The following is a 26203-nucleotide window of genomic DNA, read 5'->3' as shown; positions in this document are numbered from 1 at the left end:
GGTACTTCCAGTCCCCCTTCCCTGCACTGTGTTTAAGAGCACTTACAACTCTCTAGCGTACGATATATTTTTACTTATTTATTTAATTATATTGCTCCTGAGATGTAAGAGCAGGGGGTTTTGTCTGGTTTATATACTATATTACCAGCCCCTAAAACACTGTCTGGAACCTACTATGTTCTTTAAAAAAAATTAATTACTTGAATAAATATGTCATACTTTATTGTATTACACTTTCTCCCATCCATCCGTCAGGCAATAAATCTATGTGTGGGCTTCTGGAAATACAGAAATGAATTCCACACGGTCCTTGCCTACAGGTGGCTCAATTCCATTTTGAAGGTAGTTATAAATAAGTGCACCAAAGTATGAAAAATGCTTGTAGAAAACTGTGGGATAGTGAGGATAAAAAAGAAATGAGGAAGCTTGGTAGAGGTGGTAGGGCGGTACTGAGGAACAACTTCATAGAGAAATGGCTGCTGCTTGGCCTGAATCTGGTAAGAAGAGTAGACACTGACCATGACCCTTGGGCAGGGCAGGCACGGCAGTCTGAGGGGAGAGCAGGAGCAAGGGCAGGTAGAGGGCGTTGACAACGTGGCATACCACATTTTGTTTTTTAAAGGTTTTAAAACTTTTATTATTGGACAAAAAGAAGTAATTTCTAAATCAGTGACTGCATTTGCCTATTTTGCAAATAACCCTTTATCTTCCCGTACTTCCCTGGAAATTTTAATTTCAAAATCAATTTGTGTTTAGTTCTCTGTTATAGTTGGAAATGAACACATGATTTTTAGGACAAAAAATCAATCATCTGAAAATCTGATGCCATAAGGTATTGGTAACTAACCAGTAGGTTGCCCCTTCCGACAAGTGCCAGTGGCAGCATCTTAGAAAAAAGGATAATAACAAGTCAGGGCAGTCTCTCGAACCCAGGAGTTTAGTTTGTAGTTTGTAGACTGAATGCTTTCCAGCTTGTCCCTCGGTGTCAGAGTACCCTCTCTCAAAAGGGTGATAATCAGCTGAGGGTGCTCTATTTTTGACATTGTTGTCTGATGATTTATAAATTAAACTTAACATTGTCTACATTATTTTAATTCATGTAAATGAAATGAATCCCTGATATTGAAGCTTGGGTTAAATTTGATCTTTTATGCAGAGAGATTTGAAAACATAAGCAAGTTTTAAATTGTTAGGAAAAGTTTGGAATCTTTGCAACAGTTATTTTGCATCCTCATCGGGATGAGCAGTATCTCTATATATTTATACTTGTTATATTTCAGAGAGGAAATGACTATAAAATATGGCCTTTCTATTCAGGAATCTGGGAGTGATAATTTAGCACTGAAGGGAATGCTTGTTCATCAGTTCACACCAGCACTGTCATAATTAACATACTTGGTCAAATAATTCCTTTAATCAATGAACATTCATTAAACTCCTACATTCTAAGCAGTGTGTCAGAGCTGAGAATATAGCACACAGAGGTGAGTTTATAATATTCCAACCCCTTCAGAAGTTCATTAGTGAGGCAGACACACAACTGTATGAAGAGTGTCGCGTGAGTAGTGTTGTTGCAGTCAGGAGCAGAGGGGAGAGCGAGACTGGGTGGGTGGCCGTGCAGTCACTGAAGGGAAGAATGCTGGAGGAAGAGAGCAGATTTGAGTCAACGATTTATTTACATTAAAAGATTCAGCTCTGGAATCATGACTCCTTTTTCATATGTGTGTGTTTTGAATTATTTCAGTGCCTAGGCCCTTCCCCTGAGAGCTCTGTTCATGTAGTTTTGTACAGTGGCTTCTTTTGTGATGTGTTGTACAGATGTGTTCAGGAAGGCACATCTTCTAACTTTAAGAGCTGCTTCCATCTCTTTCCTTTCCCCCTGTTTTAGTGTCATAAGTCCTATAGATGGGAAGTCCATGGAGTCCATAACAAGTGTGAAGATATTCCATGGATCAGAGTATAAAGCAAATGGAAAAGTCATCAGATGGACAGAGGTAAGGAAATGAAACTTGGCATCCTTGATCCCCTTTTAGCACAACTTTTTGCTCAGCCCAGAGACGTATTCTGGGCTGATTCTGGAGGATAAGAAAAAAAATCTCTGTTTACCATCTATATTCCAGCTCCCTCTGGTCTATCTTAGCTAACTGGGAAGAAATGCACCAGTTGTGGCCTGCAGCCGTCTGATGTCTCTTCTGTAGCTTTTAGAGATTTATTTGCATTGAAATTCAAGAAGGGTGTGTCTTTGAAGAGTACATACCATCTTTACTGGATTCTTCAGAAAGCTGGGCTGGTTATGCTGCACTCAGTTAAAACTATCTTAGATAGAGTCATTTCACCAATAAGAAAACTGAAGCCCAGAAAGTAACTTGTCCAATATTACATGGCAAAAGAGTAATGGCAAAGTCCTGATCCAAACCCGGATCTGGCTACCTCCTGAGGTCATTTCCACTATATTTTTTCCGTAACTTGAAAGCCGTATTATACTACTCAGCCATAAAAAAAATAATAAAATAATGCCATTTGCAGCAACATGGATGGACCTGGAGAATGTCATTCTAAATGAAGTAAGCCAGAAAGAGAAAGAAAAATACCATATGATATCACTTATATGTGGAACCTAAAAAAAAAAAAAAGACAAACGAACTTATTTACAAAATAGAAACAGACTCACAGAAAACAAACCTATGGTTATGGGGACGGGGGAATGGGGGGAAGGGATAAGTTGGGAGTTTGAGATTTGCAGATACTAACTAATATATAAAAAATAAGTAAACAAGTTTATACTGTATAGCACAGGGAACTATATTCAATATTTTGTAGTAACTTATGGTGAAAGAGAATATATATATGTTCCTATATGACTGAAGCATTGTGCTGTACACCAGAAATTGACACATTGTAAACTGAATATACTTGAATAAAAATACATAAAAATGAATTAAAAAAATAAAACACACACACAAAAGAAAGCTGTATTAGAGGCTAACCTGGGAATGAGAGGAGCAGGACAGGGACCCTGTATATCTGTACATACCAGACATAAAGTGTATTTTCTGAGAATAACTAGGTAGGTCTTAGGTCCATTAATTTGTTTTGAACTTCATTTATATTCATCTTTAAGGCAAAGCATTCAATTATGAGAGTTCTAGGATTTCTTACAGCTGTAAAAGTCTTAATTTTTAAAAACATTTACAAAGTTCTGACTTACAACTTTCCATTTTACACACAAGGTAACTGAGGCCAAGGGAAGTAAAGTGCCTCACCCAAGTTTACTAGTTGGCTCCTGATAACGCAGAGATTAGAACCTGGTTCTTCAGTTCTTGAGCTGTTGTTACAGGTGACTTATCTTTCATACCAGGCTTGGTGTTTTCATAGGCAGCTAAGTGGTTCTAGCTGCTTGCTTTGTAATGATTATCCCTTTGACATATTTTGAGTAGCACAGGGTCTGGAACATGTAAAACTCTTTATTGCTTACAGAGTAGTTTGACCTCTGTTCCCACCTTTTTGCTCCCCAGTAACCCAGTGAGGTAGGCAGAGGAGCCATCTCATTACATGAGAAACGTCTCAGAGAAGCCCTGGGACTTTGTGACTTGCTTAATGCAGGTTACTAGCAGAGCAGGTGCCAGAGGTCTCCTGACTCCCACCCCAGAGCCCTTTCCCTTGTTTCATGCCACCACTCCCTCTAGTGCATCGGGCACAGGGCTTCAGAGCTGCCCCTTGTAGTCTTAGTATAAGTTGCTGATTGAGCAGGAAGCTAGGAGTTCGTATATAAAAGCACAGTGTATTTGCATATCCGTATCTTTTATGTTTTGTTTTGCTTTTGTATCATTTACTTTTTACGATAACCAGACAGGACAGATACTTTCTACTTTACAGAGGCAAACTGGGCATTCAGAAGCCAAAGGACTTGCTTGTGATTCTCCCCTTATGTGACTACGACTCGGGTCTCAGTTCCACATCTGCTGTGCTTCTGCCCATGCCCAGTGCAGCGCTCAGTTTGAGGACACTAACCTAGCTCTGCCCGCAGCAATAGCAGAGCCACATGGTGGGAAAAGCTCTGTAAGAAGAGGCAGGTCAGATTCTGGCCTTGGCCCTGAGCGGGTCACATCCCTTCTATGAGTAATCAGTAGTATAGAGGCGTTGGGTCATGTGATCTGTAAGGACTGTTCTCTTAGATTCTAAGATCACTTCCTAAGAAAACTGTCCACAGATGAGGGATTCCTTTAACAAGTGCACAATGCAAAATATAAGCCTATCCTGGTTCTGAGTAGAATATACTCTTATGACTATGGCCATGGCTTTCAGGGAGATAGGCAGGCTGCAGCTATCATTTTGTAGGTGCAGAGACTGAGAGGCAGAGATTGTTTCTTAGGTGTAAGACGTCGGTGCCCTACGTTTCTTGACCCAAGGACTTCGTGGTGTTGTATGTGTTAGGTCTTCTTGCACATCTCAGGGAATCAGGGTGCTCACACATGCGAGCTGATGCACTCATTTCTTCCTATGTCTCCTGGGCACAAGGTTAAAAGGCTCTTTTGTTTGGGAAACAGGTGTTTTTCCTAGAAAATGACGACCAGCACAATTGCCTGAGTGATCCCGCAGATCACAGCCGACTGACCGAGCATGTTGCCAAGGCTTTTTGCCTTGCTCTGTGTCCTCACCTGAAGCTTCTGAAGGAAGATGGAATGACTAAATTGGGGCTGCGGGTGACCCTTGACTCAGATCAGGTAAAGTCTCAGCCTTTGAAGCGGGTCTGGGCAGTGTGTGTGTTTTCTGGCATTTCTGACAGCTTCTTTCTGAAGCTTTCCTGCTTCAGCCCAGACAGTATAATTCTCTGGACCTTGGGCCTGACCGGATGCAGTGCCTAGCTTTCCGTCTGTTAAGTAATACACCTGGATGTGCTGCTTGGTCAGACTCTGAACCATTTGAACTCTGGCCTCCTCACTTGAATGTCTTGCAAGGACTTGTTTTTTTGTGTGGGGTAAGAAGTGTCTGAGGACCTGCCACCCCCGTGTGACTGACACTGGGGCTACCCTTTGAGACTCCCCAGCTCTACCCTTCAGGAATCGCTTTGCTTTCCTTAATCCAAGTACAGCAGGCTTCTGCCAGCTGGCCTCTGCAGCGCCCACTCCTCACGGTTTCCTTTCTGTCAGCATTTCCACGCTTGTTAGTGGGTGGACAGGGCCTGAGCTGTGTCCCCATGGACTTTCCTGTCAGCCCGGGTCTCTGTGGCCAGGCTTCCCTGTCTTTTGTGTGTGCTGTTTGCGGTCGCAGTCCAGTCTTCGTGCAGCATCCCCTGCCCCCGCCAGATGTCCTGGTCCTGGCATCTCTCCCTAGAGGCCTGGCACTAATCTCACTACATTTCTTTTGGATTTTGCATCCCTGTGACATGTCCCAGTGCTCCCACTTTGATGCAGAGGTTGTGTCATTCTCAGGGAAAATGTGTAAGGTTATGTATTTGGCTCCATTCCAGGACTAGTCATCAACCAACAAATACTTTCTACTCAAGGTCTTGCCTAGTGCTGTACTAAGCATATCAGGGTAAGACAAATGAAGTATTATGGTCCTTTCTCAAATAGTACTGATAATCTGGCTGGAGAGAGAATTACCTCGTATAAAGCAATTTAATAGCAAGTATTTTTCTGCTAAATATGTGAGCCTCTCAAGGGCAGGGGCCCCATTTATATTCACTTTGAATTCCTGTTTGTGGTGCTCAGAAAATGGAGTGTGGATGAGTGGTTGGAGGACAAATGTTCAGTTCCTGCTGTGGTAGAGAGTTGTACCCAGTATATTTCTCATTTTAATTTTCCCAACCAAAGGTTTACGTGCTATTTCTGACATTTCATACCTCTCTGTGCTCTCCCCCCCTTTTCCTGGGAAACTAAGACTGTAACAGATTAAGTGTCTTGCCCAAGGTCTCACAGTTACCAAGTGGCAGGGGCAGGATGAATAAATGACAGGGTAAGTAACAATTCAGGGAAGAGAAGGAGAAATTTGTGGTCATTACCCTGTGCCTGGCACTTGGCTAAGAAGGACATCTCCTTTTCCTGCTCAGCCTCCTTGGCCTTCTGGAGAGACCTACTCTGTCCAGTAACCTGTCACCCCCTTCTCTCTGTGGTGTAGGTTGGCTATCAAGCAGGGAGCAATGGCCAGCCCCTTCCCTCACAGTACATGAACGATCTGGACAGCGCTTTGGTGCCGGTGATCCATGGAGGGGCCTGCCAGCTCAGTGAAGGCCCCATCGTCATGGAACTCATCTTTTATATTCTGGAAAACATCGCATAGAGAGGACTTCATTTTTTCTGTTCAGACCTGTTGCAACAGCAGTCATACCCAAATCATTTGCACTTTAGAACTGGAAGATTAAGCTTTTGTTAACACTATTAATGGGAGGTGAGGGGGGTGGGAGTAGGGGTCTGGGGAACAGGGGTGGGAAAGGGTGGCTGGGGGGACAGATGTTCCATAATTCTAAGTCTTCTATGCATTGTCCACCAAGAAGATCTGGGCAGCTTCTGTTACTGCACAACAGTTACGCTATCCTTGCAGCTAATCCCCTTCTGTTACTGTTTAGACAAGAATTCTGCTCCTCTGTTTTAAGATTTACTTTTGGTCTTGTGCTCAGAAATGCTCAAAATGGGTACAGCCATCACCAAGGGTGGGGTGGGAGGGCAGAGGGAAATAAAAAATGAAGCATCGGTCTTGAACTCTTTGTACAGATTTGATATAAAAAGGACAATTTCATGCTGATCTTGTCCTGGTTACATCACAGCGACTTCACATAGAAGTCACACTTAGAATTTTGTTTGTTTTTAGATTATTGATGTGAATCAAAGACCCAAAGGATTATCTCTCTTCTATAGAAGGAAGGGCACCTCAGTATAAATGAGTCGCCCTCCCTTGGAGAGCAGAGCTGGGTTCAGGATTGCTCAAGAGCTGCCAGAGGGGATGACAGACATTGAATTGGGCCTTTCTGTGAAAGCTGACAGAATATACCCAAGATACTTTTAGTTATAATATATACTAGAGATATTTTTTAAAACATTTTATGAGAAATAATTTAAACTTCCGGAAAAGTTGCAAGTTTAAAAAAAGAATAGTGTACACTTACCCAGATTCACCTATTGTTCACATATTGAAATTCTGCCTCATTTGCTTTATCAGTGTTCCTCTCTCCATAAAAAATTGAGGCATTTGAGAGTAAGCTGCTTAGATCATAGCCCTGTACCCCTACTTTAATGCTTATTTCCTAACATAACCGCAGGACAGTTCTCAGCTTCAGTCAGTTGAACGTTGATTTAACACTCTAACCTGGCACCTCTGCCCCCCCCCCCCCCCCCCAGGGAAGCTTCCAGCCTGGGATCTGACGTGGCAAGCAGCTATCACGACTCAACTTTTATCTTTTATATCATTGACATTTTGGGTGAGTATAAGCACCCCTCCAGGCCATTTTTTAATAGAAAATGCCTCATTTTGAATTTGGTTGGTATCTCCTCATAATTAGAATTAGTTTATGCACTCCTTCCTGGCCAGATGCCTACCTATGTTGTGTCCCCTTTAGGACATCATATCAGGGGTCACTTAATATCCTGCCCCTCACTGATGGTAAATTTTGATTGCCTGATCGAGGTATTGTCCAGTTTCTCTACTGCATTTTTTTCCCCTTGGAGCAAGTAACCAGAATGTGTATAGACACTTTCAGATCATGCAAATATCACTCATTAAAATTTCCCCGTAGGCTTAGCATCCACTGATGTTTCCTGTCTGAACTGATCTTGTACTGTGATGGCTACCAGTGACTCTTCAATTGAAGTTGCACTTAATCATCTATAAGCAAAAGCCTTTCCCTCTTCCTTATTTTTTTATTCACGTAATTTTCATTATGGACTTGAGATTACTTTTTGAATGGCTGTAATCCATTGGTGCTCAGATGGTCTCAGCTTTGGCTGGAGAGAACACCTTCAGGCTAGCTCTTACATCCTTGTGACATACTCCTAATGTTTTTTTGAACACTTCCTTTTCTGGCCTAACAAGATACCTACGGCCATTTTGTGCTTACCCTGTCGCAACCTTGGAATCAGCCAGTTTCTTTTAGTGGAAAAGGTAACAGAAGCTAAGATTTGGTTTACCTATGATATATGTGATATACTCTCATCGTGAAATTTTCATTTCTCCATGAAAAATTTATTTTGGTCACAAAGTGGATTTCATGACCCAGTTTGAAAAACACTGCTGTTGCACAGCTCACTTCCTTGTCACTTGCATCTTCTAAAAGCCCAGGTCATGCACTAGGTTGGTCCCTCTGCAGTGAGAGCACAGCTTCAAGAATCCTCTGGAAGCTAGTGCAGGCCTGAGACAGCGAGAGGCTGCTCCCCAGTGGCTGGAGCTGGGCCTAGCAGCTGGCAGTTACAGGCTTGGGCCTATGTTCGGGGCAGCAGCTGTTTCTGAGGCCCAAAGCCTGGCCTTTGAGGTGTGTCTAGCTAGGTTCCTCCCTCTTCCATGGTGGGGGGACCCACTTTCTATACCTGCCTCACTAGAGGCTTCACTGATGGTGGCTGCAGAGAACTGGAATTGTGACCTTGCCCAGACTTCGGAGGTACTCGGAGTTTCTAAGGCAAGACAGAGTAGATGCCCGCAGATCACCAGCTGGTAAGCAACCGAGTCCTGGCACTGCCACCCCCAAACCTGACAGGCACAGGGCATGCTTGTTAACAGGGATAGTAGCTATCTGGTGTAGCACAGAGCTTTGTCTGAATACACACTGGAAGTCTGAGGCTCCTATAGGAGTTGGTTCTGTTTTCCTGTAGAAGTTATCTTCCTGCTCAGCTAAATAGATCTTGCAGATTGTACGTATTTCTTCTGGATCAGTGGAAGCTTTTTAGTTCTCCTCCTAAGGACAAACTCTGGCCCTGCATTTTGTCAGGGCCATTCTTAGTTGCATAAAATGTCCTCTATGTTTAGTAAAATCAGCTTGTGGAACTGGGCATAAAATAGCCAAAGCTAGTTTATTATTTTCTCTAGTTTTTTATCTTTGTTTCTATACACTGTATGTTGTATAGAACTGAAACATCACATTTCTAAATAAGGCAAATTCTTCTATAATGTAAACTTAGGTATACAGAAATCCTTATAAGTTAAAGAGGAACAAAATTGCTCTTCTGCTAACATTAAACTCTTAAATTACTAAATTCTTACTAAATGCTAGGCAATGTAGTTCCTCCATTTCTTTTTGTCAGTACTTCCTGAGCACGTATTGGGACTCTAGAGCTACAGAAATATGGGGCTTTGCCCTGTGTAAGTTCCCATCTAGTGTCTTCCCTCATCCACAGTGGTTCCTGAATGCAGGTAAGTCCAAACTTTCTAACTGAATTTACTTCTATCATAGCTAGTCATCTGGGGAATAATTTGTGCATTTGAGATAACAATCAAGCAATCTGCTGAACGTTGTGTCTCTAGAGTAAGTTTGTAATAGTGGTTCCCATCTTAATAATAATGCTAAAATAATGTTAATACAGTAATGGGATTTGGGGGATTGTAATATAGCCAGAAGGGATAAGGAGCAGAATAGGAATGAAATGCCCACTTGAGTTTGGGAAGCTGAGGCCCAGAGAAGGGAAGAATCTACCTGTGATGGAAGTGGAACAGGTACGAGCTTCCTGGCTCTACCCTCCCTACCAGTCTCAACCCCACAGTTTCATCCTAAAAGCAGTTGCCTTTACTTAAGGGGGAAGAGCTACTTACAGATATTTGGAAAACAAGCCCTCAAAAATCGGGAAGTGACAATGCAGATTCCAGGTAGTGCAATAAGAAAGGAAAGAATAAAACACAAGATAGTCTGCCCTTTAATTATGAGCAAGAGTTCCTGATTCTAAATAAACTTCTTCCATATTGTATTCAGTTCACTAATTCAAAAGGAAGTGTGCGAGAAAATTTTAAATTTAAAAATGGTTTGGGTTGTGGTTGGTTCCCAACTGCCCGCAAGTCACTCTCTCCAATGTTCAGTTGCTGCATTTGGATGAATTTTAGGCCAAGATGAGGCTGGGCAGGCTCTACCCACTACCAATGACCCTGCATGCCTTGGCTGTAACAAAGGCATTTTGAAGAACCTCAGTCTGTAAGTCCAGTGGGCGGCTTTGTCTTGCCTCCTTCAGCCTAGAGGTTCTGTTCTCCATAAAGCAAAGGGCAGTGAAGCAGATTAAAACCGGACAGGTTACAAAGGGAAATCTATGAGCCACAGAAAACTCTGTATCAGATGTCTGGCAGAAGCCTGAGTTTAGAAATTCCTGGGGTTCGTCAGAACCTTCAAAGATAGCCACAGCTGTCCTAGCCCTTAGTAAGCACTGGGGGAGGACTAGGTTGGGTCAGGAGCCCTCTTCACCACCTTCTTTGCTCTAGGCCACCTTATGAAGGCTAACAACCCTCCTTCTTATCCTAGATGACTGCTTGTGTGACACAGATGTGACCACATTTAAGTGTTAAGTCTCATATCTGTCGAATTTCTAGTAGTTCACTCTGAGAGGTACGTAAAACTGGCTAGAACACTCTCAGAAAAGCTAGCTGTCTGTTGTTCCTGCTCTGTTACCCACCAGAAGCTGTGCCTTTAAGGGCAGGGAAGCATGGTCCAGCCTCATCCCAGAAAAAGACACACACAAAGATCAATCTCTGAGCCGTGCTTATGCTGTACTATAGTGATCCAGTAAGTTGAATATATCTGCTTTAGTTAGAGCCTTTAAAAAATCTTGAGGAAGACTTTGTTGAACTTAATGCTTAAAAAAGGGGGGGAAAGACAGGGTATTAAAGTTTATTTCTAAGAAATGTAGAATATTGCAGTTTTGAACATTAAATCTATTGCAAATATAAATCCATCATCTCCACCCATTCAGGAAAACAAAGCCAAAGGAGAATTTCTTGGGAAAGAACTGAGATTTCCTTAGGTGATCAGCTGAAGAGGCAAAGCTTCTCCTGCCCGCTCTCAAAGGGGAAGCATTAACAGCAATTTCTGTCAATTAAAAAGTTACTGCTACTCTAGCTTTTAAAAAATGACAGGGAGGAGCAGGGCTTTTGTTTAGGACTTTGATGGTTACCTTGTGCAGAGTGTAAAGCCCCTAGAAATGAATTAGACCTAGTTTCTTAATTAACTACATAAATATATTATTTTTCCTTCTTCCTCCAGTTACCATAAGTCTTTCAGTCTTAGGTGCATGGACCAAACCCAAGATAGAGCCTCGCCCTTACTTCCCACCGCACAGTCCTGAACAAACTTCCACTGAGAGCTTTGGGAAGCAGGGAGGCTAGTGCAACAGCTGTTAGGAACCAAGGCACAGGCAAGGCTGGGGGGAAACTGAGTTGTGTGGGATAGGTCGCCACTGACCAACTGGAGTCACAGAACCCTGCCCTGACCCTAACCCAGGGGGAGGTGGGGGTCCAGATCACACTCGAGTTTTCCCATCCCTTAGTTTCATCTTTTAAAGGCACATCTAGAAATCGTGCAACTGGGGGGCCTGGAGTAAGTGGCAAACAGTTACTCCAGGGGTTAAGGGGTTATAGGACTCCATGGCACAGAGCAGTGAGGCTGTCACTGCCTTCACCTGGTCGGGAGGGGGACTCCTGGAATCCAGCCTGCTTTGGTGGAGGCCTGGAGAAGGGCCAGCAACGGGGAAAGATGAGGGCTGTTGTCTGTAATGCAAGGACTTAACAGGTCTTTGGTGCTTGTGTAGCAGCATCTCCTTTATGTACAGAGGCTTCTGTGGCCAGTAAAGCTGGGAAAAAATGCTGGAGAGGAGTTGCTGGCCTGACCCCTCTCTCAACTTTGACCCTCTTTTGCACAGGGCACAAAGCATAGGAAATTAAGTCTAAATTGCAGTGAATGTACACATAGATTTCAGAAAGGATTTCCTGAAGACGGGTTAACGCCCCTCCCTAGTTGTGAAGATTGTGAGACACTCCGCCCGAGGCGCACCTGACAGCTCTGCCCCTTGATCTTCCTCACAGAAGAGAAATTTCTAGGCTTTTTCCTTAGATATGAGTTGGATGCTGTAAGGGTCCATGTGGGGCCCAGGCAGTGAGCAGGGCGTAGAGGGTGGGTCTAAGGGCCCAGGGAGCTGCCCACCTCACAGGCCCCTGGGCTCCAGGACCAGCCAGTTCTCGGTGACCATCTGTACGTCCTGGCCACTCAGAGGCTCCCGCAGCCTCACCTTCACCTCCAGCTTGCCGCCAGTGGGCTTCCTTCCATCCAGGACCTGTGAGGATGGCAGAAAGGGAGATGGTAACTGAGGGGGAGGGGGCTGGGAGCAGACAACTCCCTATGCTTACAGGTAAAGAGAGAGGAGCTAGAGTTTCCTGCATGTCAACCCAAGAGTCTCCATTTCAGGACAACCCCGCCATCCTGCTGGTTGGTGGTAGTGGTGGTGGTTTTCAGTAAGTCTTATAAAAAAGTAGTATGTAAATCCAAATAGCCAGCAGTGCTCTGAAGTGGAGCTGAGAAACGTAGAGCTCTGCTCACTCGGTTTTCCCCACAGTCCTCATGGCAGGTCCTACAAGAAACGCTCTAGCTTCAAGGTGCAGCCTGAAAACCACTGAGCCCAAACCCTCCCTTCACAGATGGCCCAGAGAGGAGGGAATGATCAAGTCACACAGCCACTGTGCAGCAAGGCCAGGGCTAGAACCCAGGCCAAAGGTTCCTTTACACCAACCATGCTGCTTCCCTCCTGTGCAGAGTGCAGAGCAGTGCTACAGGCTCGAGAGGTCTGACCAGCCTCGCTGGGGGCAATACAAACCCTACTTAGGAACGACTCCCCTGAACAGGCAGAGGCCAGGTAGTGGGTAGAGCCCCAACCTATGAAGACATCAGCTCTGCCAGGGATGCTCTGGAGGAGCTTATGGAACACCTCCTCTCTGGACCTCAGCTGCCTCGTCGTCAGGCAAGCACTTAAGAGTCCTTACCTGTAAAATGCAGTGAGTTCACAGAAACTTAAAGGACTGTCTGGGGCTGATTCCTAACACAGACTAGCTATGTTCTGGTGGGTCCCCATCTGGAAATACCTTAACAACTTCATGTCCAGAGCTTGTTCTACCTCATCATGTTGACAACTGATGCAAATATAGTCCACCCCCAGAAATGTGTGTGTGCCAAGTTGACAGCAGTGATCAGACCCCTCAAGGGCCCTTAATCTACTATAACTGAGAACCTGAGTAGCCTGGAGTGCTGTGGAAAGTATATAGCTACTTCCTATCTGGGTGACACTGTGACATTTCCTCAGACCCTCTGAATCTCTTCATTCGGGAAATGGAAATAGCAAGAACTATTTATAGCACACTTACGGATATTTTTAAATTTATGGGCATGAAAACCCTACAACAGGGAATGATATTCAGTGAATACTGGCCAAATCTCCAGTTTGCCCATCCTACCTCCACGATCTCTCTGATCTCACACTCATTCTCCAGCCGCTCCAGTTTCAGGTGGGCTGTGCCGACCAGCTTGTCACTTCTGAAGAAGGATCTGGAGAGCCAAGAGTGAGCAGAGGATTGGACAGGGCAAGACAGGCAGAAATGCGCTGGCTAAACCCGGTGCAAGGAAACCGAACACTAGCAGGGGCAGTAGCAGGGGTGGCAGCAATAAGAAGCCCATCCTTCTTCCCTGCCCAGCTTGGCACTGTGACTGACTCACCCTTTGTGGAAGATTTCAAACTTGATTCCTTTGCTTTGAATCACCCTCCTGAATCCCCGGTGGTTTCGGTTGATATTTAGCTTGAAGAGTTGATCAAATTCTGCAACAGGGGGAGAAGACAGAGGGACTTGGCTTCCAGGGATTTCCTGAGAAAAGTGAACAGGCCCAGGGCTGGCCTCCCCTCTCAATCTTTCTCCCTGCAATTCAGAGTGCCTGCCACTAAAGGGAGGTAGAGCATCCAGGTCCTGGCCTTGAAATTCACCTGGACAGTTAAAACACAAATTATACCAAAATGGAAAAGGCTTGGAATTTGGAGTCAGGATTCCTGGATTTGAGTCCCATTTCCACCACCTCCTTGCTTTGAGTCCCTAGGCAAGTCCTTTTACCTCTCTGAATTTAGTTTCCCCAACTGCGTTAAAGGAGTGGTTATAATACCTGCCTTTATCTCCCACGCTGAGCAAACCAAGTAAGATAATAGATCTGAAAGCACTCTGGAAACACGAGTGCTGCACACATGTATCAGAGGGTGGGAGGGAAGAGAAAGCAGCCCTCATGTGGGTCCTCACCTGGAGAGTTTGTGTTTTTCACTACAGTTGTTTTGTTTTTTTGAGCCTGGTCCTAAAGCAGTGAGAAGGGAGAAGTCAGGGCAGCTTGAAAAAACAGATATAGGGCCAGGAACTCTGGGCTACGCCAGTGTTGAGGGAATGGGCCCAAGGGTCTTCAAACCCCTCCCTATAGCCAGACTCCCAGGGAAAAATTGAGCATAGGGCCCTGGAATGGAAGATGGGGTTCACAGGATCCTACTGCTACCGAAACCTCACCGAATTAGGGTAGTGGAACTCAAACCGCACAAATGCATCCAAGTCATCAGGAGTCACCCCTATAAAGAAGGGAGAGCAAAAGTCAGAGGAAGTAGCCGGACCCAGCACTTGATATAGAGGAAGAGCCAGTGCCTCCCTACCGGCCAGGGGTGGGAGTATCTGGACAAGAGCCTCCGAGAGTAGGGGTGGCTACCTGGAGGTGCTGGGAGGTTCATGCCCTGGACAATGATCAGATGCATTTCTGTGCTGTTGAGTTCTGCGAAGATCCTGTAGCCAGGAAGCAAGGAAAACGAACCCGAAGTGAAGTGAAGGAGAGCAATGAGAAGGGGTCCCCTATTCCAGTGCCTGCCTGCCTGCCCAGTTGGGTGGTGGCCGGGAGGAGAGCGGGTACAGGGAGTTAAAGCTTGTCTGAGTAAAAGTAGCAGGGCTGGCGTGCAGACCTTGGTCTGGACCCTCTAGTCCAGAGCTCCCTCCCCAACCACCAGAGCTCTGGGCTCCTCACAGGCAGGCACCATGTCCTGCTCCTCCCCAGGCCCAGGCCTATGTCAGGGCCAAGCCTAGGAAGCCACAGTCAAGGGGCTAAGTCTCCATCCCTGGCTCCCAAACTCTTGCCCTGCCCCTGTATGGAGCCACAGTCTTCCTTAGGCTTTGGCACCTCACAGTTTGGAATGTCTTCAACTCAAAGTGGTGGTTGGGAGGGTCGAGGCCCTGAGCCTGAGCCAGCTGCAGGATCTCAAGCTGCTTCTTGCGGTCCTGAGCAAGCTTCTCAAACCTGACAGGGACAGGTGTGCTCGTCAGCATGGAAGGGGCTCATATTCTGCTCCCCCTCAACAAGCTCCAGCCCCATCCCTGCACTTACCGGGTGGTCTCGGCCACATTGCCCTGGTGCATGAACTGCTTGGAGAACAGCAGACACTTCTGAAAATAGGGGCTCAGGGTGACTCCAGAGCTCAGAGCAGTTTGTGTCTAGATTGGCCTTTGAGGCCTGACTTCTGAAAGCTCCAACCTTCAGTAGCCTCACCCTTCTCCCCCAACACACACCTGCAAGGTTACTGTTCCCAAGTCCCATTACACTTTTCTAAGTTTCTGCTGTTTCCTCTCCTGAGGATGGCCATCCCCCTAGATTCCTTTAGCAAACTCCTATTCTTCCTTTAAAACCTAACAGAAACGTCACTTCAGAAAGCAGAATGGCAGGCAGCAATTCAGATAAATACACAAATATATATACATGTATATATTTTTATATATGCATATGTATCTGTCTTCCCAAACACTTCTTCCTCCCATCTTCAAAGTAATTCCCCCTCCACTCTGTTGTGTGAACTTCATAACCACCCTGCAAGGAGGGTATTAATCATCTCATTTTACAGATGAGGAAAATGTGGTTGAGAGGGGGAATGCCTTACCCCAGGTCATACAGCCAGTGAGTGGAAGAGCTAGAATTTGAACCCCATCTGGTTTCTGAGCCCCTTCCCTTTCTCCAAAGGGAGGCTGTGGGCCTACTGACCTCATGCTGCTCCAGAAGCATTTTTTGCAGCTGGGCATATACCTCCTCAGCCTTCTGGGAGAGTCGCAGGTCCTCATGGTGGATCAGGATGAAGTCACCCTCTTCATCCGTTAAAGGTGAAGGTACCTGCTCAGGTCACAAGGCCCCTCAGGGGCCTCAAGAGTCAGATTATTCCTCTATTGAGTCTAACACATACAGAATCTAAACTAAATGTTTCTCCAGCTTCTAACCTCCAGTGATGGGAACTCACTGCCTGCCATCCTACCCCAGCCACTGCAATGAATGCTCTGCTTTCCACTGGCCTTGCCCTGCCTGGCCAGCTCTGACCACAGGCAGTCCACCTAGCCCTCCTTGGCCTCTCTCGGGGCCATGGGGCAGAGATAAGCAAAAGCAGAAGGTTCTTCCTCAGCTGTCACCACATCCTACCTAAGTACTCCCTCCTCCAAGCAGCTACCTTGTTCACAGCCCTGCCCATCAAGCCTGATACCCACCTCTCTGCCTGAGAAGTCCTGCGGCTTAACCAGGTAACACTCACCTTGGAGAGGTCCACAGGTCGCCCAGCTCGGACCTGGATGATCTGGGCCTCAAGGCATTTGGCCACCCGCAGATGGGCTTTGGCCTGCTCCAGGTCCTGGGCGCGCTTGGCCTTCAGGGCTGCCCGCTGGTACTGCAGTTTACGTGCCTCTAACAGCGTCAGCTGCTCCCGTACTGAAAGGAGGGGACACTGGTTAGACCCATGCCTACCCCTCAGTACAGCCTTCACTCCTCCATCCCTCTTCTCCCCAACTCACCAGATGGACTCAGTGACTCCTTGGAACTTGAGGGCTTGGGCTCAGATGGGGGCCGGGATGAAGGCACCACAGGCTGTGCTGGCTTCTTGGCCACTGGGGCCTGGGCTGGGGGCTCATCCTACAGGTACCCAGGAGGCTGTCACAGGGGATCTGTTCCTCACCCTGGCCATGAGCTCCCAGACTAGGGGTCTCTCCCTAACGCTGCACTCTTGGTACGATCTGAGATGAATGCCTTCCTCGCATGGGCCCCAGAAAATCTCAGAGCTAGAAGAAGCCTCAAAAGCTCTCTGAACTAACCTCCCTGACAGGAGACAGCAGAGCAATGGGGATGGAACCTGGGCTCCAGAGTCAGAAAGACCTTGGTTTGAATCCCACTCTGCTAACTCCTAGCTGGGCACTCTTGCCCAAGTTTTTTCTCTATAAAATAAAGGAAAGAATACCTACCTCACTGGGCTTGTTAATATGGGACACCAGAGCCTGGGTTTGCCCTTCATCTGCTGTTTCCTCCCATCAACCCCTGGAGTCTCGGGCCCTCAGGCAAATCTCGGGCCCTCAGGCAAACCTCTTCCTGGTCCTCCTCTTCCTCTGCTGGGGTTGCATCCTCCGAGGCCAGTTTCTGGGCAGCTGCTAAAGTAGCTGCCACTACATCTTCCTCTGTATCCATGGTATGCTCCAGGCCCGGTATGGGGGGGAATCCTGGAGAAGGGAGACAGCCAGGAGAGGGGCAGTGTAGCCTTGGGGAGGCACCAATTTGCCATGGGTCCTGTCGGGATCTTTCTGGGTATGACTGGGATGGATGGCTTCCACAGAGTGGAGGCAGATATGTGAGAAATCATTCCCTCCACCCCAATCCTGCTCAGAGATCTCCTCATAAGCCCCTAGGCCAAACCCCATTCACCTGGAGGAACAGGCAACTCAGCAAAGTCAACTTTCCGTCCTGCTTGGTGTGCTCGAATGGCATCTTGATATTGCTGCAAAAGAAGGCAAGGAGGGAAGTATGGTGGGCAGCAGTCTGCAGGCTCCACTCAGGGAGACAGGGAGAGGAAGAATGAAAAAGGAGGAAAAAGAGCCCCTGAGGCAGCAGGAGCTCAAGAGAGAGAGGCAGACAGATAGAGACTCAAAGACCAGGGCACAGACAGACAGAAGCCAGCCAAGAACAGAGGCCAACACAGAGGAGGGGGCTGTGCAGCGGTAGGCTCACCTTGGCAATGCGCTCATGCATCCGGGCCTTGCGCTCATCCCCACTGCCCCGGGCCTGGATGCCTGCCTCCCGGTACTTGTTCAGCCTCTGCTGCAGGGCGTCTAGCACTGTCTGTGGCTCAGCAGGGGCCACTTAAAAGGAGGAAGGAGGGCATCAGCTCTGCCTGCCTCCCCTCCATATCCCCACTCCACAGTCCCAGCATCCTGGGGTCCTACCTGAGGTTGCTGGGATGTCAGAGGCCATCACTGGCTGTACTCGCTCCACTGCTGGGGGTGCAACTGAGGGTGCTGTAGGGGCCTTGGTAGCTTGTGGGAGGGGCTTCAGGTCTGAAGGACCCAGAACAGAGATGTAGGTGGGGGTGCCTGGCCAACCCAGCCCCTGCCTGAGCAGACTCCCCCAACCATTCCCATACTGACCCTCAGGTGCTGGGGGCATGGCACTCAGGTCCACAGGCTTCCCCTTCTCCAAGGCCTCCAGGACAGCACCAAATCTCTGCAGTAGGAAGAAAGTCAGGTCTGGGGGCATAAACCAGGGAACCTCAAGAATCTGGGCTGAAAAAACTCCCCCTCAGGCCAGCCTCACTCAAGCCTAGTCTAGCTGTATGACACTGAGCAAGTCACTGCCCCAATGGAAACGAGGGGCTGGACATAGGGCCTCTGAGTCAGATGCCGTACCTTCCCAATCCTCATGAGCTCTCGGGCACGGTCTAAGTCTCCAGCCCGCTTGGCATTCAGAGCAGCCACTTTGTACTCTCTCTGTCGGGCCAACAACAGGGCCCGTGGGTCTGGGTCAGAATCGGGCGAGGCAGAAATACCAGGGCTGTCCAAGAGGCTTGTCTCAGGCTGGAAGGGGTTGTCTATGGAGAAACAAAAAGTCCACAGAGAGGGCATCAGGGCCAAAGAAGAAGATTCAAGTGCCTCCAGGTCTGGCTGCCCTGAGGGACCTCTCAGGAAAGGTGAGACTGAGCAATGGACATCGGCAACAGTGACGGCAGGCTGGGGAGGCAGGCCGTGGGCTCTGGCCTTGGGAACCAGGACTGGACTTGACTGTCTCCAGATACCTGGTTCCACAGAGGGGGGAGCTGGGGGTTCTGCTTCAGGCCTCCTGCTGGTTGTTTCCTGGGGGGCCAGGGGCCTCTTGCCCAAGGCCACTGGAGGTGGGATCTCATCCTCACTGATCTTCCTGCCTTTCCTCACAGCAGCCAGCTGGGACTCCAGAGTCTGAGGGAGAGAAGAACCAGAAACCTAGCCGGCCATTGCAGGCTGGACCCTGCTCAGAGACAGGCCAGGGATCCTTCCTGCCATAAGGCTGGTGGGAGGCTTCCCCTCCATGGCCCAAGTTCCTCCTGTGCCTTACCCTCAGCCCCCACTGCCCTCAGCCCCACTCTGCCCAGCCCTGGTCCCCAGCCGAGCCCAGCCCACCTTCAGGCCACGGTCACAGCGCCTGGCTTTGGCCGCGTCACCTGCCTCCGTGGCACTGACCGCAGCCTCACGGTAGTTGTGGATTCGCTCCTCCAGCAGAGCCTGCAGCCCCCGAGGCCCTCCAGCCTGTAGATACTTTGGTTCAGGGCCTGGCCACTCCAGGGCCAGCTAGGCCCTTGCTGCTCCCTCCCTGCAAGGAAGCTAACCCTGAAAATGAGGCACTTGGATTCAAGGAGAAGGAAGAGCCTAAGAGCCCCACGGTGGGAGGCAAAGACTCACTGGAGAGGCCAGAGGCCATGTCAGAGGCAAACACAGAGGCCCAGACAATCTGTGGAGGCCAGGAAATGGTTGCGGGGGTAGTCTGAGAGAACAGAGAGGCCTTTGAGGCCGCCTAGGAGTTTCTTCTGCTCAGTCTCCACTTGGGGCAGCTGGGAAGGGTTACTGTCGACTTCCTCGTCCAGCCACACTCCATGTATGTTATACATGGACGTGCGGGGCACAGAGGACACTGGACCCCTCCAGAACCTACCTGAACTGCTGGGACTGAAGTTGTTGGGAGAGCTGTCTGCACTGGAAGTTCAATGTTGTCCTGTCCCTTCTCCTCAGAGTCACCAGGGCTGGCTGTCTCATCGCCATCCAGGGGCCCAGCCTCCTCATCTGCACCCAGAACCTCCTGCAGCTCAGTCTGAGGAGACATAAGTCCCAGGAGCTTGAGAGCTGCATGGCAGCACCTGAGAATAAAAGATACTCTCCCCCAGCAGTATTTCTCAGTATTAGTCACTGTGCCTGAAAGTTTCCTTTATCAAATCACGCTTTTAATCTGACCACAGATAGCCTTAAAAACAGTGAAGCCGCTAAATCTGATCTCCAAGTACAGAGCTCAGACCAGACATCAAAGGCGAATGGTCTCACACTGCACAGTCAGGAAAGGGACCCAAGAAGGGCAAGGCACTCACTCAACGTCAGAGTGCACAGAGGGACAAACCCCAGGCCTCCTCCACAGGCTTGGCCACAGAGCCCTCAGACACCAGCCTGGTAGACGCACCAGCAAGTCTGCATCCTCCTCCAGTCCTTCCTCCTCCTCCTCCTCCTCCACATCCCGCATACAGTCCGCCGCCAGCTTCTCGATGTGGGCCATAGGCAGCGGGGCTGGGGGAAGAGGGTCACAGAGAGTCAGAGCAACTCAGAAAAGGTTCATGAGGAGTAAAGGAGGGTCTTCAATACACTGCACTGGCAGACACACCTAGGTAGAAATCCTCCCTCCCTTCCACAGCCAAAGTCCCACCTTGGCTCTCCCTTTATGACCCAGCACAGAAGACCCTCAGCAGGGAAACCTTCCTGGACCCTGTTCAGCATTCCTGCCAGGGGAGTTATTCACAGATACATCCATCCATCCCCCCATATCACACCTTTCACGTATATAAAGATTTTTAACATTCATTTGAGCTTTACAATAATTCTGCAAGACAGGTAATATTATCCCCATTTTACCTGTAAGTAAACAGAACTTTCTTAATCTTCCTAACATTGCAATCCTAGTAAATGGCAGAGCCAAGACTCAAACCTAGACTTGTCTAACCCAGAGCAGGCTTGGCCTGAGAGAGAAGGGCCGTGGTTCTCCTAGACCAGTGAGCCCCTCCCAGGTCCTCTCACTGTCCTCAGCTCAGGAGAACATGGGATGGGAGGTGGTTCTCTCTGAGGGTTCCTGGTGAGGAGAGACAAAGATTTAGACCCTTGGACCCTCCCAGGCTTCAGGCCTCTGTCCTCTTTCAGGCCTCTGTCCTCTTTCAGGCTAGGGAGGGAATACCACTCATTTATTCATTTGACATAACTTATGTGCACTTATTATGTACCCAATTCAGTCAGCGCTGGGCCCCTACTCTATATGAGCCCTGGCTCAGGCTAAGGATAGGGACCTGAGCCAGCCTGTGATTCACACTGCTGACTGTCCACAACGGAGAGGGCGCAGTCCACAAGGGACTGAGCTCCCCATCACACAGCTGTATGAGTGGGCCAAGACGACCTCCTGGTGGCAGTGCTGCAGGAGGGACACGGGTATCACAAAGACCCAGGGATCGGGCTGGCTCCTCCCAGCTGTGAGGAGAGGACCCTCTCCACAACCTGCCCGAGCCCATCTGGTCCCAGTACCAAGCGCTGTCAACTCACCCTGCCCCTTGGGTTCTGGCTTCCTGCCAGTGGTCCCTGCTTCCCCAGTGAGAGCCAGCAGCTCAGCCTCCAGGTCCCCGTCATCTTCAGTCTCCTCCATCCCCAGCAGCATGTCCTCAGGGCTGAACTCCACAAAGAGCCCGAGCTGAGGGCAGAGAAGGTTTCTTAGGAAGCACACAGTGAGGCTCCAGGAGGTCACTGTTTATGGGACCTACAGTGTAGAAAGGGAAACTGAGGCCTGAAACATTACCCCTTGGGGCACTTATCTCCCTGGTGACTCTACAAAGAACGCAGTAAGACTACACTGCCATTGTTATTACCAACAACAACAACAGCACTGCACGATTCCCTTAGTTCATTCTCATAGCCCTGAGGCAGGTCCTATTTTCTTTTAAATTGCAGTGAAACATTTGCAGCATGAAAATTACCATCTTAACCATTTTTAAGTGTAGAGTTCAGTGGCATTAAGTAAATTCACACTGTTTTTCTACCATCACAACCATCTGTCCACAGAAGCATTAAGTACATTCACATTGTTTTGCTACCATCACAACCATTTGTCCACAGAACTGTTTCTCATCTTGCAAAACGGAAACTCTGTACCCGTTAAACAACTCCCTATTCTCCCCTCTTCCCAGTCCCTGGTAACCACCATTCTTCTTTCTGTCTCTATGAATTTGACTACTCTAGGTAAAGTTAGGTCCTATTTTTATCTCCATGTTCAGATGAAACGGTCTTGTGAGTGGCAAAGCTAGAATTTAAAATAAGATCTTATGCCTTGACTCTATGCCCTTTATCCTACCACCTCCCTTACCTGCCTCTTTAAGACACTAAAAATGGGCTGAGAAGTCTCAGAACTTGGGCCCAGAAGAAATAAATGGAGAAGAATTAGAGGACAGACCCCATCAGTCTCCCACTTGGGCCACAGCCCTGGCAAGCAAATTTGTGGCCCTAAATAAGGAACCCATGAGAGCACTGAAGCCTTTAAACTTTGGTGGTTCCTGAACCCTCCAGGTCATTCACACGGAGGTGGCCATGGCAGGATGATGCCTGGGTTGAAACACAGGAGTGTTCAGGCCTCATCTCCTACGGGTGTGTGGTAGGAGCTTGTCAGAGGGTCTCTAAGGGTTCTGCCAACTCCAGGAGGCACACGCGAAGTCTCCAGACTAACAGGGAAAGCATGCAGATGACCCAGTTTGCCTAAGTTGTCAGAGACCCCCTCCCTCAGACTGACCCAGAAGTGAAGGTGAAGGAGGCTATTTTCATACCTGCTTGGCAGCTGCCACACCCTGGCCACTGGCCTGAGGGCCCTTCCGAGGTCTTGGCCCTGGCATCTTGGCAGCCTAGATACCTGTTTAATAGGGAGTGAAAGAGATTCAGACTGGAGCAGCCTACAAGCCCAGCCCTCAACAGAGCTACCTGCAGTAAGGTGTGGTTTGTAAACTCCCAACTCAGAAAAAGAATGCAATGCTTACACCGAAAGATGAAATACTAACGCTGGAAGTACAGCACTGAAGCAAGCAACGTGGGAGACGGAAGGGAGGGGACCACCTGTTAACAGGTATAAGAGGAGAGTGTGGACACAAGAAAACCTTACTGAACTGACGGATAAATGTGGATTAAGCCCAAAAGGCTGAGTGGGATGGGCCTAAGAAGGCAGATTCAGGGAATTAACTCTAGGTGCAGGGTGCGTTCAAGGCTGGGGAGGATTCAGAAAGGCTCTAAAACAGTCCTGTCAGATATGGTGGCCATATATGGCTATTTATGTTTGAATTAAATTAAATAAAAAAGACTGTTCCTCAGCTAGTGGTTACCACTGGCCAGCACAAATAATGAACATCTACATCACTGCATAAAGTTCTATTGGACGGTTCTGGGCCAGAGAAATGTGACTCAGCATTCTGATTCTCTTAAAGATCTCACAACCGTTCATAGGACCCACCATGTGTCAGTCCGTGTGCTGGGCACTGGGAGAGCAGGAATGAATGTGACATGGTCTCAGCCCTCAGAGAACATTTACATGGTGCAGAGCACCTCATCAACGGACAAAACCCACGCAGGGTGGCATCAGAGGCCATACGTGCCCAGGGATGGCCTCTTTTCCAGCGCGCGCGCGCGCACACACACACACACACACACACACACACACACACAGGCTTCTTGGAGAAGGGGAAGGAAGGGGGAATAGGAGTCCAAATGTAGGCAATAACCTATAATGGTTCTGAGGTGAGAAAGTTTCACCTACACAAGGAAACTAAACTGGGATCATCGAGGCATAAAGTGTGAGCCCAGGAATGGTACAAACGAAGCTGATAATGTGAGCAAAGGGCAAAACAGAAAAAAATTTAAATCTAAAAGAGTTTGGGCAAGACTCTGAGAGCAATGGACGTGACAAGATCAAGTCAGCGATTCAGAAACATCCCTCTGGCTGCAGAAAAGGAGGAGGTGGGAGAGAGAACCGAGGCTGGAAGCCGTCTCTCGTTACCGAGTATCTTGCAACGGTCCCAGAGAAAGCTGAGGGACAGTAAAGGCGACGTTAAGGACAGACACAGTGTAGGGATTCCAGGGTTAGGGGTAAAATCAACAGAGCCCCAACGTTAACTGGACGTGCGCGCACGGGAGGGGGCGCTCAGGGTGACTCCAGGCGTCAGATATCGGTAATTTGGGTGAAAGGCGGGCGGTCAACTGAGCGGGGGATACGGAGTGAGCGGGCCGGTCAGACGCGCCAAGTCTGCGGCTCCGGGGACACCAGGCTGGACCCAGGCCCAGGCTCAGGAGAGGGGAGGGCAGGGAGTGCACAAGGGAGGCGAAGCCGAGGACCCCACTCCCGCGCCGCAGGATGCGCCGCCCTGCCGTGCCTGCCCAGCCTCCGCCATCTCCCCAGTCGTGCCCTCATCTCCCCTCGCCGGGGACGGGTACGCGGCATACCTCGCGGCGGATCCGAAACCGACCCGGGCCTTCTCCCCCACGGCACCATCCAGGGCTCCCGCGGCCCCGGGGCCGCCGAGGCCGCCGCGACAGGAAGCGCCGCGGCGGGAGACTGCTCACGCCCTAACACGTGACTCCACGCCCCTACGCCAAGCATTACGCATGCGCAAGACGAAGCGGGCGTGGCGCTCCGACAGGTGACTCCAAGGGTGGGGTTCTCAGCGCGCAGGCGCCTTCGGGCAGGTAGCGCGAGGCCCTATGGGAGGGTCATTGCCCGGGTGCCGGATGTTCGGCTGCTTGCGCAAATGCAGCAGGTGCGCCCCCTATCTGTGCAGGTTTACAACTTCCCCGCCAAGCTTAGTTCCTCCCACTCCGAGGCGGCTTGGGCGCCCGCTCGCCGGGCCTATCTAGCCTCAAGTCCAAGTCCCGCCCGTCTCGGCTTGGAGGCGAGGCAGGCGCAGGCTCAGTCTTAGAGGAAGGGCTTCGCTTGCCACCTTCTTCAGGGTGTTTTATAACTGAGTCTCTAGGGAAAAAGAAAGGGGTCTCACCATATTCTTGTTAATCGTTCAGCATCTGAATGTACCTTTTCTAGTCGGGAGGCGGGTTGAATATTTAAGATTTGACAGACAGTACTGATTACACCTCTTCATAAAGTCCCTTCAGACAGTTTAACACCAAGTTCTAACACCCCTACCCTGCAGGGCAATGGAAAGGGTACGGGAAGGGGCTTTAAAAAGAATCTTCCATCTAAAACAAACCTTGTAAATCACTTCCTACTATTTCCCAAACTTTAAAATCGTTGTTTTGTGGTTAGCGGTCTTAAAGATCTTCCAGTTCCCTTGGACAAAGAACTTTTCCATCTCCTTACTTCTTTTGGGTGATTTCCCAAAGAGACTGTCTTGACCATTTTAAAATTGAAGAGTCACTCCCATATGTCTTATTAAATTTTAAAATATTTTATAATTGAAACATTTAAGATATACACAAATATACAATATTTCACATTTGACAAGATGCAAGCTCCATAAAGGCAGAAGTTTTTGTTCTTTATCTCCAGTGTCTAGAGCAGTTCATGGTACATAAGAGGCACTCAATAGTTTCTATTTTTTGTGTAAATTAATACAAGCGCACTCACCACAAGTTCCAAAGAAATATCAAGTCTCTTGAATTTGTTATTATTCCTGAACATTCCTATGTCTACAATCGATGTATATATCTTTAAGCAATCCTTGGTATTTTTTTTGCAAGCTTTAACGTTGTCTCATTGTTATCACTGCATATATTCTTCAACTTTTTTTTTTTTTTTACTCAACCTTGTTTTTAAGCTTTACCCATTGATACTTACTACTTTTCATCTCTGTATGGTATGTCATAGTATGAAAATAATTCATTTTTCCAATGGATTGTCATGACTGTGCTATGAACATTTTTGTACACAACTCCTGCTGTATACATGTGTTTCCCCAGGGTATATACTTAGGAGTGGAATTGCTGGCTTATAGGATTTCTGAATTTTCTAAATATTACCAATTATCTCCAATGCAGTTGTTCTAGTGTACAAACCCATCAATGGGCACTTGGGTTTCAATTTTTTTGTATCACCACGGAAAGAAATTTAAAAAAAATTTTTTTAACAAAAAAAGAAGAAAAAATAAAAACAAAGAACATGGAAAGATTTTTTGAATAGATGTGTAAGTGTTTTGAC

General features: G+C 48.1%; 2 protein-coding genes across 5 annotated transcripts in view; one reads left to right on the top strand and one right to left on the bottom strand.

The window, feature by feature from the left end:
- The window catches only part of ZFYVE9 (zinc finger FYVE-type containing 9), a 131508-nt gene extending 124184 nt beyond the window's left edge, over nucleotides 1-7324 (top strand). For both annotated transcript variants that reach the window (XM_031465123.2, XM_010984753.3), the window contains 3 exons: nucleotides 1889-1994; nucleotides 4548-4724; nucleotides 6121-7324. In XM_031465123.2, the coding sequence (XP_031320983.1) occupies nucleotides 1889-1994; nucleotides 4548-4724; nucleotides 6121-6282 (445 nt within the window). In that variant the 3' untranslated portion in view covers nucleotides 6283-7324. The remainder of the gene's footprint in view (nucleotides 1-1888; nucleotides 1995-4547; nucleotides 4725-6120) is intronic.
- On the bottom strand, nucleotides 1393-24653 carry CC2D1B (coiled-coil and C2 domain containing 1B). 3 transcript variants are annotated; one of them, XM_010984751.3, is made up of 25 exons: nucleotides 24499-24653; nucleotides 22839-22921; nucleotides 21571-21715; nucleotides 20450-20553; nucleotides 19934-20089; nucleotides 19405-19530; nucleotides 19044-19203; nucleotides 18658-18839; nucleotides 18400-18475; nucleotides 18199-18309; nucleotides 17984-18114; nucleotides 17681-17753; nucleotides 17345-17478; nucleotides 16783-16900; nucleotides 16527-16699; nucleotides 15992-16117; nucleotides 15344-15402; nucleotides 15140-15256; nucleotides 14678-14751; nucleotides 14485-14543; nucleotides 14230-14281; nucleotides 13664-13763; nucleotides 13405-13495; nucleotides 12104-12233; nucleotides 1393-1639 (listed from the first exon to the last, which is right to left on the bottom strand). In XM_010984751.3, exons 2-24 carry the CDS (start codon nucleotides 22902-22904, stop codon nucleotides 12105-12107), a joined length of 2562 nt encoding a protein of 853 aa, XP_010983053.1. In that variant the 5' UTR covers nucleotides 22905-22921; nucleotides 24499-24653; the 3' UTR covers nucleotides 1393-1639; nucleotide 12104. The 3 variants fall into 3 exon arrangements, 2 of the variants coding, with proteins under 2 accessions (XP_010983053.1, XP_031320985.1); XM_031465125.2 differs by lacking the exon at nucleotides 1393-1639 and having other exon boundaries at nucleotides 11696-12233; nucleotides 21571-21781; nucleotides 24499-24595; XR_004140763.2 differs by lacking the exons at nucleotides 1393-1639; nucleotides 12104-12233; nucleotides 14230-14281.
- Nucleotides 24654-26203: the final 1550 nt, after the last annotated feature.

Source organism: Camelus dromedarius, chromosome 14 (genome assembly GCF_036321535.1).
Source record: "Camelus dromedarius isolate mCamDro1 chromosome 14, mCamDro1.pat, whole genome shotgun sequence".
Taxonomy (NCBI): Eukaryota; Metazoa; Chordata; class Mammalia; order Artiodactyla; family Camelidae; genus Camelus; species Camelus dromedarius.
This window is presented reverse-complemented; position numbering and strand designations above follow the sequence as displayed.

Coding starts and splice junctions, on each gene's coding strand:
- CC2D1B (XM_010984751.3), bottom strand. CDS start 22,904: ATGCCAGGGCCAAGACCTCGGAAGGGCCCTCAGGCCAGTGGCCAGGGT. Junction 15,257..15,343: donor AATGTGGCCGAGACCACCCG/GTAAGTGCAGGG, acceptor TGTCCCTGTCAG/GTTTGAGAAGCTTGCTCAGG. Junction 14,752..15,139: donor AAGACATTCCAAACTGTGAG/GTGCCAAAGCCT, acceptor TCCTGGCTACAG/GATCTTCGCAGAACTCAACA.